A 15394-nucleotide genomic window follows, 5' to 3' on the forward strand; every position below is an offset into this window, starting at 1 on the left:
AGTAAATTCATTTTAGTATCACGTAAAACTTGAAACTGACCGCAGTATATATGTGTACACAACTACTATAACCAAACCTGAAATGATCAGCTTTAGTAAATTCAACGAATTTTTTTTGGCCTGGCTCTTCCATTATATGAGACATATTCAATAAATGGTATTCTAAAAAGAAAAAACCTTGTCGAATTGTTTTTTTATAATACATATTTTTCGACGTTATACATAATTATTGTTTAAAAAATATTGTTCTTTTTTTAAAAATAAACTCTGAAGGCTAATAGGACGTTGATCTATTAAAAATATTTATGATGTATAATAAATAAAATATGCAACTGTTGTAATATAAAACGAAAGGTAACCTTTATGTTGTTGTGTTTTTTTGTTTTTGTTTATGTTTATTTGTTCAAATTGTCAAATTGTCAAACTGTCGATTTATAATAATATTGTGAAATATTTATTATCCAACAATTGCTAATAATAAACGAACAATCAATAACTCCTTAAAATACATTAAATAAAGAGGAAAGAAGAATCTCTGTTAATTTGTTTTATGAATAAATAAAAATCGTAATATATTTAAATTTTGTTTTATTTTTTAAATTTCCGATTCTATTTTTTCTTTCAGAAAAAAATTATGAATTAATTAATTATTTAGTAAAGGTAAGTATTAAGTTAATTATATGATAATAATAAGACAGATGGTTGAATGGATATGGCACTTGGCTCTGAAACCAATGCACCCGAGTTCGTATCCAGGTGTGGGCATTATTTTTTACATTTAAAATAAATGAATTTTTCCTGATGTTTAAAATTTTCCACTCTTTTCATACTATAAATTATCTATATAACCCGCCTTCTTGTCATAAATAACGTCAGTTATACATATGTCATAAATCAATATTCTGTCAGGGGGTCGAAATTTAAATAATCATAAATCATTTAAAATCATTTTCTCCTGTTACAAAATATTAATAAAATATGTACAAAAATGACTTTTTGAAACTTTTTAATAGGAGAACATGTCATATAGTTTATCTCACTCATATTCTCCTATTACAAAATATTAAATTTTGTCATTCTGAAATAAAAATAGAAGCTTGTTGCGACTAAAATTTGAAATTTTGTGATAGGAGAACATGGTTTATATTTTATCCCACTTTTTTTTATAACATATTCGCCTATTACAAAATACTTCAAAAGTTGCTTATTTGTTTTGTACTTGCTAAAAATATAATTTTATTCTTGTTAAATGAAATTTTATAAGATTTTGTAATAGGAGAATATGTTATTTCACAAAAAAAAAATTAATTATGTTAGTACCACCTTCTTACTTATGTCATAAATCAATCTTCTGACAAGGGGTGGGAATTAAAATAACATAAAATATACCTTGCTCTCTTACTTATTTATCGCTTTTGGTTCTCATAACAATTATCTAAAAAAGTGACATTACCTCGGTTTAATAACTTATTTAATAAAAAATTTTCCGGGACAACGGTAGACACGAACCGAGGTACTTTGTAACCGGAGGCGGCTAAGCTAACCACTACTCCACTTTTGACTTAATATACATATAAATAATTTACTATGTATATCCTTTACTCATCTTTTTACAATAAACTTTTCTTTTACTGCCATTTTTTATTAAACATACCCATTCCGAATTCCTTTTTATTCATTTTTATTAATTTATTTTTTCAATAAACTTACCTTTAAGCTAAAGCAGCTCCTGCACTACTAATTTTTTAACATTTATAATGTGTTATGTCTCAAAGTGTCTATTTATAAGTACTTACACTAAATACCTAATATTATTTGCGCAATTGAAAACCATAACCTATACAAACCATAATAAATAAAAACAATCGATTTATATTAATATAAAAAAAGTCAATTTGTAATTTAAAAAAAACAGCTCATATTCGATCATAAATGTCGTATAAATAAGTTAATTTATTATCGATTATAATCATATACACAACAATACTTTTACATTATTTGACGGTATAAAATATATTGTTCCTATTTTATTTTACGACTAGTATTTAAGAGTTGTAAACATAAAGACGAGAAATGTGTAACAAATAATTTGTTGTTAGTTTATTATATTGTTTATATTTATTACGTTTAATGTACGTACATATATGTCTAATAATATTGCGGCCGTACACGAAGGCGAACACCAAACGGCAATAAAAATTGGAAAGTATAAAATGGGTATTCGCACCGTGCGTGATTATATATGGATACATATATAATTGTATGGATTGCATTTATGACTTACATTGAAAGTTTAATATTATTGTTTCACAAATTTAAATAAATAATTATGATAATTTACATTTGAAAAATAATATTTGTGCAATTTGATTCCTTATTTTCACAATTTTTAATGCATTAATTTTAATTAATTAGTGTTTTTCAATAATTTTAATTTTACATTTTCTATAACATTAATATGTAAAGAATTGCAAATTAGTCATAACAGCATCTTTTATCGCCAAAATTGTTCACTGGAAGCGCTGGCATCGATTTTATTGTCCCCACCATGACTACGCACACAACGAATACTGTTTGGTGTTTACATATTTTCCGTAGTTTAATTATGTATGTGTGTGTGTGTGCTTTTTAAAGAGCTATAAACAATTTTCTACTATATATGGTTGATTGGTACGTGCACTAATTACAATAAACACAATAAACAAACATTAAATTTGTTTGTGATTACTATTTAAACGACATTTACAGCGGTAGGTATTATAAAATTGTTATAGATGTTCTACATCTACACTAAACATGTTGAATTGTTTTAAAGAAAAAACTTAAAAGTAGTAAAAAACATTTCATTACCTTCATTCGCCTGCTAATACCTGCTATACTTGAGTTATTTTACCGACCAGGACTCCACGTTCTTGAAACCTATTCGAGCTAGATTAATTTTGATCACAAATTAGAAAAGTATGATCTAAATTTAGTAGAATTACATAATTGGTTTATCAAGATTGGATAAAATTTCGGTGTGATAGAGCAAAATTAAATTTTTGGATTCTGATGACGTCATAAAGTTCAAAAATTCGATTTTTTTGATAACACAGGCACATTTGATCTGATTTTATTGGAATTTTTTTTAAAACCCACTAATTTTGGGTCACTCTTTTCAGCTGTGATATCAATTTTTCGCTAGCTATCACTTATGTGCTTCATTCCGGGACCAGGACTCCGCATTCTTGAAACTTATTAGAGCTAGGTTAATTTTGATCATAAATTTGAAAAGTATGGCCCAAATTTAGTAGGATTACATACTTGGTTTATTAAAATTGGATAAAATTTGGATGTGATAGAGCGAAATTAAATTTTTTGGATTTTGATGACGTCATAAAGTTAAATAATTCAATTTTTTTGATAACACAGGCAAATTGGATCCGATCTTATTGGAATTTTTTTTGAAACCCACTAATTTTGGGTCACTCTTTTCAGCTGTGATGTCAATTTTTCGCTAGCTATCACTTATGTGCTTAATTCCGGGATCAGGACACCGCATTCTTGAAACTTATTAGAGCTAGGTTAATTTTGATCAAAAATTTGAAAAGTATGGCCCAAATTTAGTAGGATTACATACTTGGTTTATTAAAATTAGATAAAATTTGGATGTGATAGAGCGAAATTAAATTTTTTGGATTTTGATGACGTCATAAAGTTGAAAAATTTAATTTTTTTGATAACACTGGCAAATTGGATCCGATCTTATTGGAATTTTTTGTTAAACCCACTAATTTTGCGTCATTCTTTTCAGCTGTGATGTCAATTTGTCGCTAGCTATCTCTTGTGTGCTTAATTCCGGGACCAGGGCTCCACATTCTTGAAACCTATTAGAGCTAGGTTAATTTTGATCACAAATTAGATAAGTATGACCTAAATTTAGTAGGATTACATACTTGGTTTATCAAAATTGGATAAAATTTGGATTTGATAGAGAAAAATTAAATTTTTGGATTCTGATGAAGTCATAAAGTTAAAAAATTCGATTTTTTTTTTAATAACACAGGCAAATTTGATCAGATTTTAATGGAATTTTGTTTTTGGATCACTCATTTTAGCTGTGTTGTAAATTTTTTCTAGCTATCACTTATGTGCTTAATTCCGGGACCAGGACTCCACTTTCTTGTATCGTAGCAACATTTCGGAGGGGGCTTGTAAAGCTAATTATGAGGAACACTATAAATTGATTTCTGTGTGCCGGGAGGGTCTTATTTGTGGTTGATTTTCGTTGAATGTACTCACCTTTATAGCTGCTGTTTTATATTTAGGCGTGAATTAACACATGCCGGGGCACACAAGCAATCCTTTAATTATCTTGGCGTCTTCCGTACAACTGCCTATTTATTTATAGAGGATATTTCCTGAAAAATAACTATCATAGTAATATTGTTATGAAATAAAACAATTGAATATTTAAAATAAAATACCAGTTTGTATTTAAAATTGTCTTACATAATTTTTTTTTTGTATTTGTATGTAATCGGGGGTTATTAATATTTAAAACAACTAAAATATTTTTATATGAAATACATTATTTACATTTTATTATTTAAAAGCTTTGTTTCAACTACAAATAACATCACTCAAGATAATGCTTTATTACAATGCTTGTTCATGTTACTATTTAGACAATACAAGTCGTATTATTTATAATTAATAAATTATGAAAAAATTTATCAAAGACACTCTTCCTGTTGTGTTGTGATTTTGGCGTTCCCACGAATTACGAAAGATAGTTGATTCAATTTAGGACAGGATATGTAGCTTTTTTCATACTTTACAAATTACATTTTTTATTTTAAAGCAATCTTGGTGATGAAATACAGTAAAGTAACAAAGCTACAAAGGTACTTAACGAAAGAAAAAAATTTTTTATACAGTCTTCTCTTAATTTATTGTCGTTTAAAACACACTGGTTAAATATTTTTTTTATATATATAATGTATATTACATTCTATATTTTTCATTAAAAATATGTACAAATGAAAAATACTGAGTAAACATGCTGTATATATACTATTATTTATTACACAATATGTATAACTATTACTCCTCTGAGTTAGTTCCAGTATAATTTATGAACACATAATTTATTGATGTGATATTGGTCTAAAAGGCTTAAAGAAAGTCTATTTGATTTGTGGCTGTGAAATACCAAAAATACAAAATTTGAACTCGAGGTCTCACACATTTTGATTGGTTAGCTTCACTTTTTAATTGGTTGGTATGTTGGTTATTGCTTAAGTATATAAAATTCACAAGATTCTCTTGAGTCTTTCAGACCGATGTGATTATTTTGTAAGTAATACTTCTATAACTGATACTTTTATACTAATCTCTGTAAATGAATTAGCTGATACCCAGTTAATATTAATGTTAAACGATCTCTCTCAATGCTCTTTATAAGGTTGCTCTATCCATCTCTTCAATTTTATGTTTTAAGATAATGTTGATTAAAAACCAAAGAGTACAAGATAGAGGAAAAGGCTCCCATTACTAGCAATGTCAAAAAAAAAAGTATACGAGTTTCAACTCCTCTAGTGATTATGTCCTTATGTTTCAAAATTTTCTTTATAAAAAATTCTGTTAGAAGATCGTAATTTCGATCTACGCACCCATGGGCCCAGCACGTTTCCACTGCACCACTCTGATCTGTTTAATAATATCACAAATACCAGATGGTATTTGTGCCTAAATACGCGACCTTCTTCTCTGTCCTATACTCATTGATCACAATTAAATGAAGGTTATTGATCAATACCAGCAAAAGCCGCACCAAGACTAAGAACTTGGAAGACTTGGAGACTTTGTCTTGCAGGTTAATCCTAGTCTTGCACACTTCCACGAGAAAGATTTTTTTCCCAAAACTTTTAGATAGGAGCCACACTGAGTTGAATAATGTTTTTTGTTCTGATGAACTGTTAAAGTGTAAAGAAAAGAAAATTTGACAACCACGACATATCAAAAACATTTTGTCCCTATTGGGCAGCCCTATATATTTCTTTCAAAACTTTCAAATGTCTTGCAAAGATCTTGGTTTGTACAGTTATAGAAGTATATATTACAAGAGTTTGATAATTTATTTAAAACTTCTGTGATGAGAACAAAATTTAACTATAAATGTGATGTTATTTAAAACTATAATTTATGAATTTTGTAATTTTTGTATAAAAAACGACCTGCGTTTCCTCTCTTATTAATTTTAAGTCATACAAAACGATATGAATCAATTTGGTGATAAGTCAAATAATATATAAAATTGTAAAAGAAAAATATAAAACAAAAATGTAGAAATATTATAACTATAAAATTCACTATTTTAAAATTAAATTTAAAAATAAAATGGTAACTTCAGAATGAACATTAACATGTTATCTTATAGGTAAAAATCAATGAATAATCGATTTTTTGTTTGTGATATTTCAGTCTTACATCACATTTTGTTGAATTTATCCTAGATCTGAGTAAATGGCAGTAAAACTCGGTAGCATGGATATATCAAATTTAAACCGTCAAAAGAGGCATGTTTTTAGGATAATTTTGGTACAGGTCGCCGAAACTGATAAAAGAGCATCACGGTGAATTGCACAGAGAAAAAATAAAGATTAGATCTACCAACTTTTAAGCAGAATTTGCTGAAGACTACCAACTTTTTAAATCATACCTACCACCTAGACAGTTTTTGGGTTCGCAACACTGATTGATAGCTTAGAGAACGCCAGGGCCCAAAATTTGCGATATGATGAATGAGTGAGAAGACTGCCAGTGAGTTTCCCTTGTCTAATCTATATGTCATTGGCTACATATTGTTTACAGGTAGTATTTCAAATGTGTCGACAGATATTTTATTACTTACTTGTGAAAACTGTGGCCACATAATGGAGAATATGCAAATCTGCATATTAAACACTTTTTCATTTTTCAGAAATAATAATACAAAACTTGTATATAACCTGTTGGTACAAAACAAATATAATAGCAGACATAAAATCTCTATGCATCATATGATTATGATATATGACAAGAACACAGGAGAATTCATTGGCAGTATTCTCTCACATTCATCATATCGCATCCACTTACAGGCTAGTAAACCCCTCGCGTTCTCTTTGGTGCAGCATTCGTGAACACTTCATGATACACATCACCTAAGATAACATGTCAATGTTGAATTAAAACTACAATACTTAATTTTTAACTGGAACAAACTATATTTACAAGTTCTTTTTAATAGATAAAATCCACGTTTTATTTTTGATATGAGTTGATATACACATGTTTATTTTTTAATATAAAATTTAATTAATTAATTAATTATTATCACTGGTTAAATTATAAAATAAAAAATAAGTTTTCTATGACCTTATCATCTCACTAAACTAAAGGCTAATGTACAAACTCATGATTCATTTGATATTGTTGCGTATCGACAATAACACTTGTATAACCGGCACTAGAATGTTCTAAATTATGTATATGATGATTATGATGATGATTATGTTGCTGTAAATGCGGTTGCATATTATTATGTGCACTTAAATTATGTATAGTTTTATTTAAAAATTGATCATCTAATAAATGAATTTGTTTACCACCAACACTATTTGTATTATTTGTTGAAATATTATGATATGACGGTTGCTCATGTTGTTGTTGTTGTTGTTGTTGCGGTTGTGCAACCGACGATTGATTATACACAATGTCATTTTGTGATGTTAACAGTTGACTGTTAAAACAATTAATATTAAAATTATTTTGTTGATTTGTTGTTGTTGTTGTTGATTGTTCAATACAATATGGATTATTAAAATTCTGTTGTAAATGTATTAAATGATCACTTTCATTTGATGAACTACAACTACTTGACGAAGAACTAAATGGACGATGTTGTTGATTTGTGGTTGATGTTAAATGTGTTAATTCTGGATCGGAGTATCCATAAAAATTTATATCTTGATAATAATTATTATCATGTGGATCAACATGGAAATTTGATAAGTATTGATAATCGTTTGTTTGATATGTTGTTTGTAAGCCACCACCATTTGAATCACTAAAATCATCATCCACAGCATTGACGGCATTAATGACAGCAGCTGTACTACTTGGTGATTGATGCTGTTGTATCGTTGTTTGCGGTGCAATTGAAGCGGGTAAAGGAGTTATTATTGATGGAACTGCTGTATTTAGTGTTGTTGTTCGATTCGTGTGCGATGTAACGGCTGCAGCTCGTGCATATTTATGACTGGATGTGGGTATGTGATGTGATGAAGGTGGAGTATGATGGTTGTTCGGACTTATTGGAGAATGTCGTTCGGGACTGGGATGTTGTGTTGGTAAATTATCGTTTGGTTGACGTGGTGCACCCTGTTCGCAGCTTAATATTAAATCTTTGGCTTCTAAGTCACTATAAGAAAAAAAAAATATTTAGAATTTTAGATACGGTGAAGTCCTGGCCATCGAACCCACAAAGTTTGGTATTTTGGGTCAGTACTAGAATAACTAAACTATATGATATCATTTTTGGAAACTAAAAAAAAAATCTTGGCCTGTAAGGCCCGAAAGGGAGTGTTATAACCCACTTTGAGAAACACTATGCTATCTGAGGGTTTAGTTGGTAAAAAAAAAAAATGATCGAGAATGACATAAGTCATGAGATGACATGGATCATGAGATGAAAGGTATGCAATTTCCTTTAGAAAAGGTATAACCGTGTAGGAACTTTCTATTAAAAAAGGAAGTTTGTCCATTTTGGGATTTATTTTGATATAAAACTTACCTTAAAACATAATTAATAGAAACAATACAATGAGGTCGTGATGATCTTGAATTATGCACAATTGTTGCATAACTTTGCATCCATACCCAACCACCGCCCTTACTTAAAAATCGAAAATATTTTGTTGTTACTTGTCCTTTAACTAACACTGTAAAGAGAAAAAAGGAAACAATTAAAAATCGAAAAATTCGTTTCTTATCAAGGTTCAGAGGCAGATTATCCATAAGGAAAAGTGGGCATGAGCCTATAGGCGCAAGGTTACAAAGGGGCGCGCGTGTGGAACAGTGTGTACAGTCTATTGAAATTGACATTTGTATAGTTATTCAAATGTATGGCAGTCTAATTTATATACTTTCTGCAGAAAGGGAAAATTTTAACAAACTGAACGAGCCTTGGAACTATCCAGGGCCGGATTAACAAGTAGGCAGAAAAGGCAGTTGCCTGGGGCCCCTGATTTTAGGGGGCCCCCAAAAAATGAAAAAGACTTCTAAAATTTTCTTACAAACATAAAATTCTAGAGAGTGAAAGGAAATATAATCAGAACTGAAAATAAATTTTACTCAAATAAATAAAACTCAATTGGCCGCATTCAAAAGGCAACGACCGACGAACTAGACAAAGTTCCTAAAAAGGACATTTCCGACTACTTTGACAAAACTTATAGTCATTTGTATAAGATTCTAATGGAAGATCAATTAGCCGATGTATTTCCTAACACAGAAATAGCTCTTCGGATTTTTTTAACATTAATGATCACAAATTGTTCTGCCGAACGATCCTTCTCGCAATTAAAAAAAAATCAAAGCTGCTGAAAGAGCTACAACGCGACAAGAGCGATTCGAGATGTTGGGTATACTTTGCATTGAGTCAGATTAAGTTTGTATTTTTTAACCGAAAAAAGAAGGAAACGGACGTGAAAAAAGGGCCCCCAAATTGATGGTTGCCTAGGGCCCCGTTGAGGATTAATCCGGCCCTGGAACTATCAATAGTCAAAGAATAGGAAAAAGCAAAAAAAGAGAATATGGAAGAGAAAGCTCACAGCAGATGAATTTGTCGAAGGTATCACTTCGTCATTATCTGGTCGGGAAACATTCAGAGTGACAGTATATCTAGTAATTATAGACAGACTTGTGATTGAACTTCAAAAGAGGTGATAATTGTACACCAATTTTTACAGTTCAAAATAGAGCAAGTATGAATCCATGTTATCAACAACAATAGCTCGAGTCGTAGAACTGCATCGAACCAGCCAACGCGATTTTATAGGCTCTAAGAAATAAAGAACTTGAAACAAAGGTACTTGGTCAAGGCCTCATTAAAAAAAATTGTATATTAGTTGCAACATTATTTTAACAACAGGTTAGTTTCTTGATGATTAGTTAATATATTCCGATGCATCGAATCCTCATTTTACTTCCATATTAAGTTTATGATGATTCAAGTATAAATAAAATAATAAACTTTTGTATAAGCATATATTCATCGTAGTACTATCTATATAATATAATGTTATGTCTTAAAATGGCGTTACACTGTATATAGTAGATAGATAGGTATTATATAATAAAATAAATTTTATATAATATTATATACATATATTATGTGAAAACCTGTGTGACTGTGTACACAGAAATATAATGATAACCATATTATATAAAATAGACAGTCATTTTTATTATGTGTGTTGTTGTATATATACTTAAATTATATAACTATTTTAATAAGTTTACATAACAAAGATTATTCTCATTTCATCAGTGGTGTATGACGGAAGCCACAATCGACGCGTTTATATGTTCTCAGTGATTTTATATGTACATGCGAATGTCGCCTTCACTTATGAATATTTTTGACTGGAAAATATTTCCATGGTATGAAGACCTAGGGTGGACCCAAAACTAAACTAAACGAAGATAGCCAAGATATGAATTAGAGAATTAATCAACTTCAAGCTAAAAGTGAATTGTTGCAAAATAGAAGTTCATTCTCTCAACAACCTCGGCCCAGTAATTTCTATCGACGGAGAATGAGTAGAGATACTTTGTATGCTTGGAACTTCAACGAATTGTCAAAGAGTTACATTTCGTAGCCTCAATACCAATGTCAAATCGATTCTTTTATATGCTTGTGAAACCTTGCTGAGTCTTGAATAAATTTAATAGGAGGATCATAATAATATACTGGCAAGTATTGGAATACAGAGGTTTACGGAATACGAGGCGAAATAAACAGGCTTCAGTTGGCGAAAAAACTAGTCGATGAGCGAGACCAAGATCAAGAACAAAATCAAGACTGTATTTGACTCTCTTTGTTTAAAGAAATTACTGTAGTGGGTTTAGCACCTTTGTCTTATTTATTGGTGTTGGTCTTGCAATTATTGTTAAGTCTTGCATATGTATAAGATCTAGATCAAAGTACAACACCAAGTATGCTAGACAGAAGCAGTTAATTATAAAAAGACCAAGACCATAGTGTAAGATAAAGAGCAAAGTGCAACTCTAAGTGTGTAAATTAAAGGCAGTCAAATTAGTCTTGTGGTGCTCATCACAACTCAAAACTAAGTTCAATGAAAATGGTAGTATAGAAGCATTATACTTCCTTTAAAAGGGTCTCAAGAATCTATTTATATACAGTGACGCAGCTTCAAAGGATAATTGGCTTAGGAGCAGATTAAATCAAGTCAGTTATAGAAAAAATAGAAAGTCTCTTTTTCTTCTTCGAATGAGACCTTGCCGTATAGAAGGCTTCGGTTAAAAAAACAATGAATAAGGAACTAATAAGTAGTTAAATAAGGGAAGAAAATAAATTTGTATGGTTGATAAAAGCATCGAGCTTAGAAATCAAAATTAGAGATGATTTTACAATTAAAAATGTTCAAGTCAAATTGATATCAGGAATAATCAAGAAGGCTTAACTATAATAAGGGCTGTAGTCATATATAGTTGTGAAAATTAGTATTTGACAGTTGACAAATTGGTGTCTAAAGACTGGCAGCTTAGGACTACTTTCAATACATTTGTTCTGACCTTAAACCAAATAAAATTGTAACTAATATAGACAATAAACTGTGTGTCAATTTCTTCTTGCACACGTAGAAAGAGAAAACTTATTGATTAAATACAAATGGAATAAATATTACTTTTATTGGTTGCTAAAATTCAAAAACCAGTTTTCAAGTACTTACATTGATGGTGAGCGAATCTCATATGCATAATATCACAGCCATGTATATAATGGTATAGAGTTTTTTCAATTAAATCTTGTGGTTCATAACCAGTTAATTGTCCCACTCTGTAAAATAAAATTAAAAACGAAAAATAAGTTAATTGAAAAATATGATGTCATAAAAAAATATCAACTCAAATATGGCGCCATTAAATAAACCAATATTATAATTAAAAAAAAGTAATTGAGACACCCAAAATAACATTTATTAGTTTTTGGGAAAAAAAATACCTCATAAAAATATCATATTACACAAAAAAAAAAGTATTTAATATCAGTATGTGTTAAGCTTGAGAACTAAAAAGCTGTCACATAAAATAAACAACATGACCTAAAAAATATTGGATTTTAATGTAAATAGAAACAACACAGTGATATCAATTCGTGTTGAAACACAAAAAACAATTTGATAAAAAACAAGTGTAATTTTTCACATTCATATTATTTGTGAAATGAAAACCAGTGAAAAACAACAGTATGTGTGAATTTGTGTTTTATTTTTTTTATATATGTTTCGCAAACACAAAAACAGGATAAAAATACAAATTAAATATGATATGTAGAGTATTTATTTTAAATAATCTAACTAAAATTAAAACAATAATCATATATACAAGCGTTATATTCAAACCGTGTTTGGTTAATGCTCTGCTGTACCATAATACTTTGTGTATCCCACACATGTTTTGTTCCCTCAATATGTATCATTTGAATTTATTTAAATAAAATATTGTTTTGAGTTTTCATCAAATATGATGGTATAATCCTCAGGGATTTTTTTTGGTAGAGCTTTAAAATTTATCTTGTTTTTGAGTTATTGTTAGGGTTGCCACCTATAAGTTCCGGGAAGTCGGGAGATCCCCGAGAGGAAAATAGTGATTGTATAATTAAAGTAATTTAAAATAAAAGATGCTCCGAATTATCGGATTTACTTGCATATGAAGCAAATATTCAAAAAATTCCTTTTTCTACTGAACTCTGGAGAATTTATGTTGATATCGGGAGTCTCCCTATCCAATCTCGAGAGATTGCAACCCTAGTTTTTGTACTATAATTCGATTTTCAATTTTTGATGCATTTATGATATTCGTTATGAGTAAAAAGTGAGCTCTAAGTATAAAAAGACGAGCAAAACACAAAATAATAAAGCTGCACGAGTTGGCTAATACTTTTCTTTTTACTACTACTTTTAAGTTCTATCTTTTCGCAAAAGGTCTAATGTGCAAGATAAATATAGTCAAATATTATTTTGGTCTTGGTTTTGCTCATCGCTGAAAATTAAAAATCATCAAATAGGAAAGGAAACTTACCTAGCATCTAAAAAAATTAATCGTAAATCTAAACTAGCACGAAACATAAACATATTTGTATGTAATTTAATTTCTGTTATTGCTGACGGTGGTAAACTATGTCCCACAGCAACCAGACCAATATTCTGAAAACATGGTGTCCCAGGAGGCTCGCCATATTGTGAAACAGTTTCAATTGGTAATTGTTTCACTTTTAAATACCCTGAACAGTGAATTACCTGAAACAAAGAAAATATATTTATAAATATAAATTATATCCTTTATCTGATTAAAAATAACTTGCGGAAAGTAAAAATTGTGTAAGCAGTTATTTTTTCCCTTAAGTTAAGTTTTCTAACTTGCTATTATTGAAATGTTATGCGGTTGAAGCCGATTTTTTTAATGGGAACTATGCCTACATCCTCAGCAGAAACGAATGGTATAATTGAGTTGTTGAAAAAAATTTTTTTTTTGGCAAAAATGGAACGATCGCATATAAGTTTTATAACAAAAGAAGACGAAACTTTCCAAGAGAAGAAACGAAAACTCCCGAAGATAAAACTTTTGTAATACGTCGTTGTGATTATTTTAATTATGTTTGGGTATATTTATACATGGGTTTTGTATTTTAACATTAACAGTGTGTCCAAATAACGTTTGTAATCTGTGAATTCTTTTTTTAAATACAGTCAAACCTGGGTAAGTGAGAACTGGATAAATGAGAAAACTCTATAAGTGAGAGTAATAGGCAAGACCCATCATTTTAAACTCCCAAAACCTCTATTAGCGAGAAACAGAAACCTCTGTAAGAGAGAGTCGTTTTTCTCTCATGGACCTCCGTAAGTGAGACTGCTACTTATCTATATCTCTATAAGTGACAGTCGATTTATTTATATTATTTAGGAGGAACTTTAGCTACAATTTACTACATTCGTACTTGCTGTGACTTGTTATTACTGCGTATCTCTATAAGAAAGAAACTCGACCCATTTACCTACATTACCGAGAAACTCGGGTTAGTGAGAAACCTCTATAAGCGAGAATGAGATTGTGCTCTCTTGAACTCTCGCTTATTCAGGTTTGACTGTATATAAAAATTGATGATAATTTTTTATTCAACTACCCAATTTTACAACATTTGATAGATTGTCCATCTACTGTAATATATACTTTCATGCATGTGAAGCCGCGAGTACAATCTAGTTATTTAATAATATATTTTATATTTTTTGTACACATTTGTTAGTTTTCAAAAAATAAAATAAGGGCACTATTATCCATTACCTAGGACACAGTTCTATAATAGACATATTTTGTATACTATGTAGTGTGTGTATTAGTGAACATATTTGTATTGTTTAGTCACGATTTTGAATTACTAGTCTGCATACATTATGAGGATCATTGATATTATTATTATATATAATGTACGCATGTTTATGTACATGTATTGATGTAAATATGTGTATATATGGGTGACCCAAAAGTCATTAATAAGTATGATTTATTTTTATTATTTATTTCATTCATAAAATAAAAATGAATTGTAGCTCTATATATTTACACATATATAAACAAACTAGATGCTATTAATGTGTTTTGTTTGTAATTTTATAAAACAAACATAAAACTAAAGTACCTAAAATGCATTAACTATAAATATTTTAAAATGATTTTCTTCCAGTTTAAGCGCTATCGCTAAACGCGAATCTAGAGTTAAATATTGGAGGGACAGACTGAAGATAGGGATTTATAGTGCCTGTGATTCTTTTAATCTATGGGGTCCCTTTGACCAAAATTATGTATTCTTCTTACTACTTTTTTTCTATTTTTACACTTAGATACTACCCTAGATCCGCGTTTGATTGCGTCCCTTATGCTAGTGAAACCTGTAATGCAGAATTTGTGGAAAGTTAGAAGAAACTTTGGAATAGATGGTTCCAGATCGAGAGAAAGGCCAGTATTATACCCGGGGTATCAAATTTTGACCACTTAGAGCGATAATTAACACGCAAGATCCAAGAATAAGACTTGTGTTTGAAAAATTTCATAATTTAAAATG

The 15394-nt window shown here is 29.7% G+C and overlaps 1 protein-coding gene across 1 annotated transcript in view; it reads right to left on the minus strand.

The window, feature by feature from the left end:
* Window positions 1-7425: 7425 nt before the first annotated feature.
* Window positions 7426-15394, minus strand: part of LOC123300604 (protein single-minded) — a 34552-nt gene continuing 26583 nt past the window's right edge. The window contains exons 5-8 of the mRNA XM_044883201.1: window positions 13354-13571; window positions 12003-12109; window positions 8819-8966; window positions 7426-8446 (exon numbers count right to left, since the gene is read on the minus strand). Coding sequence (XP_044739136.1) covers window positions 7426-8446; window positions 8819-8966; window positions 12003-12109; window positions 13354-13571 — 1494 coding nt within the window. The remainder of the gene's footprint in view (window positions 8447-8818; window positions 8967-12002; window positions 12110-13353; window positions 13572-15394) is intronic.

Source organism: Chrysoperla carnea, chromosome 5 (assembly GCF_905475395.1).
Source record: "Chrysoperla carnea chromosome 5, inChrCarn1.1, whole genome shotgun sequence".
Classification (NCBI taxonomy): Eukaryota; Metazoa; Arthropoda; class Insecta; order Neuroptera; family Chrysopidae; genus Chrysoperla; species Chrysoperla carnea.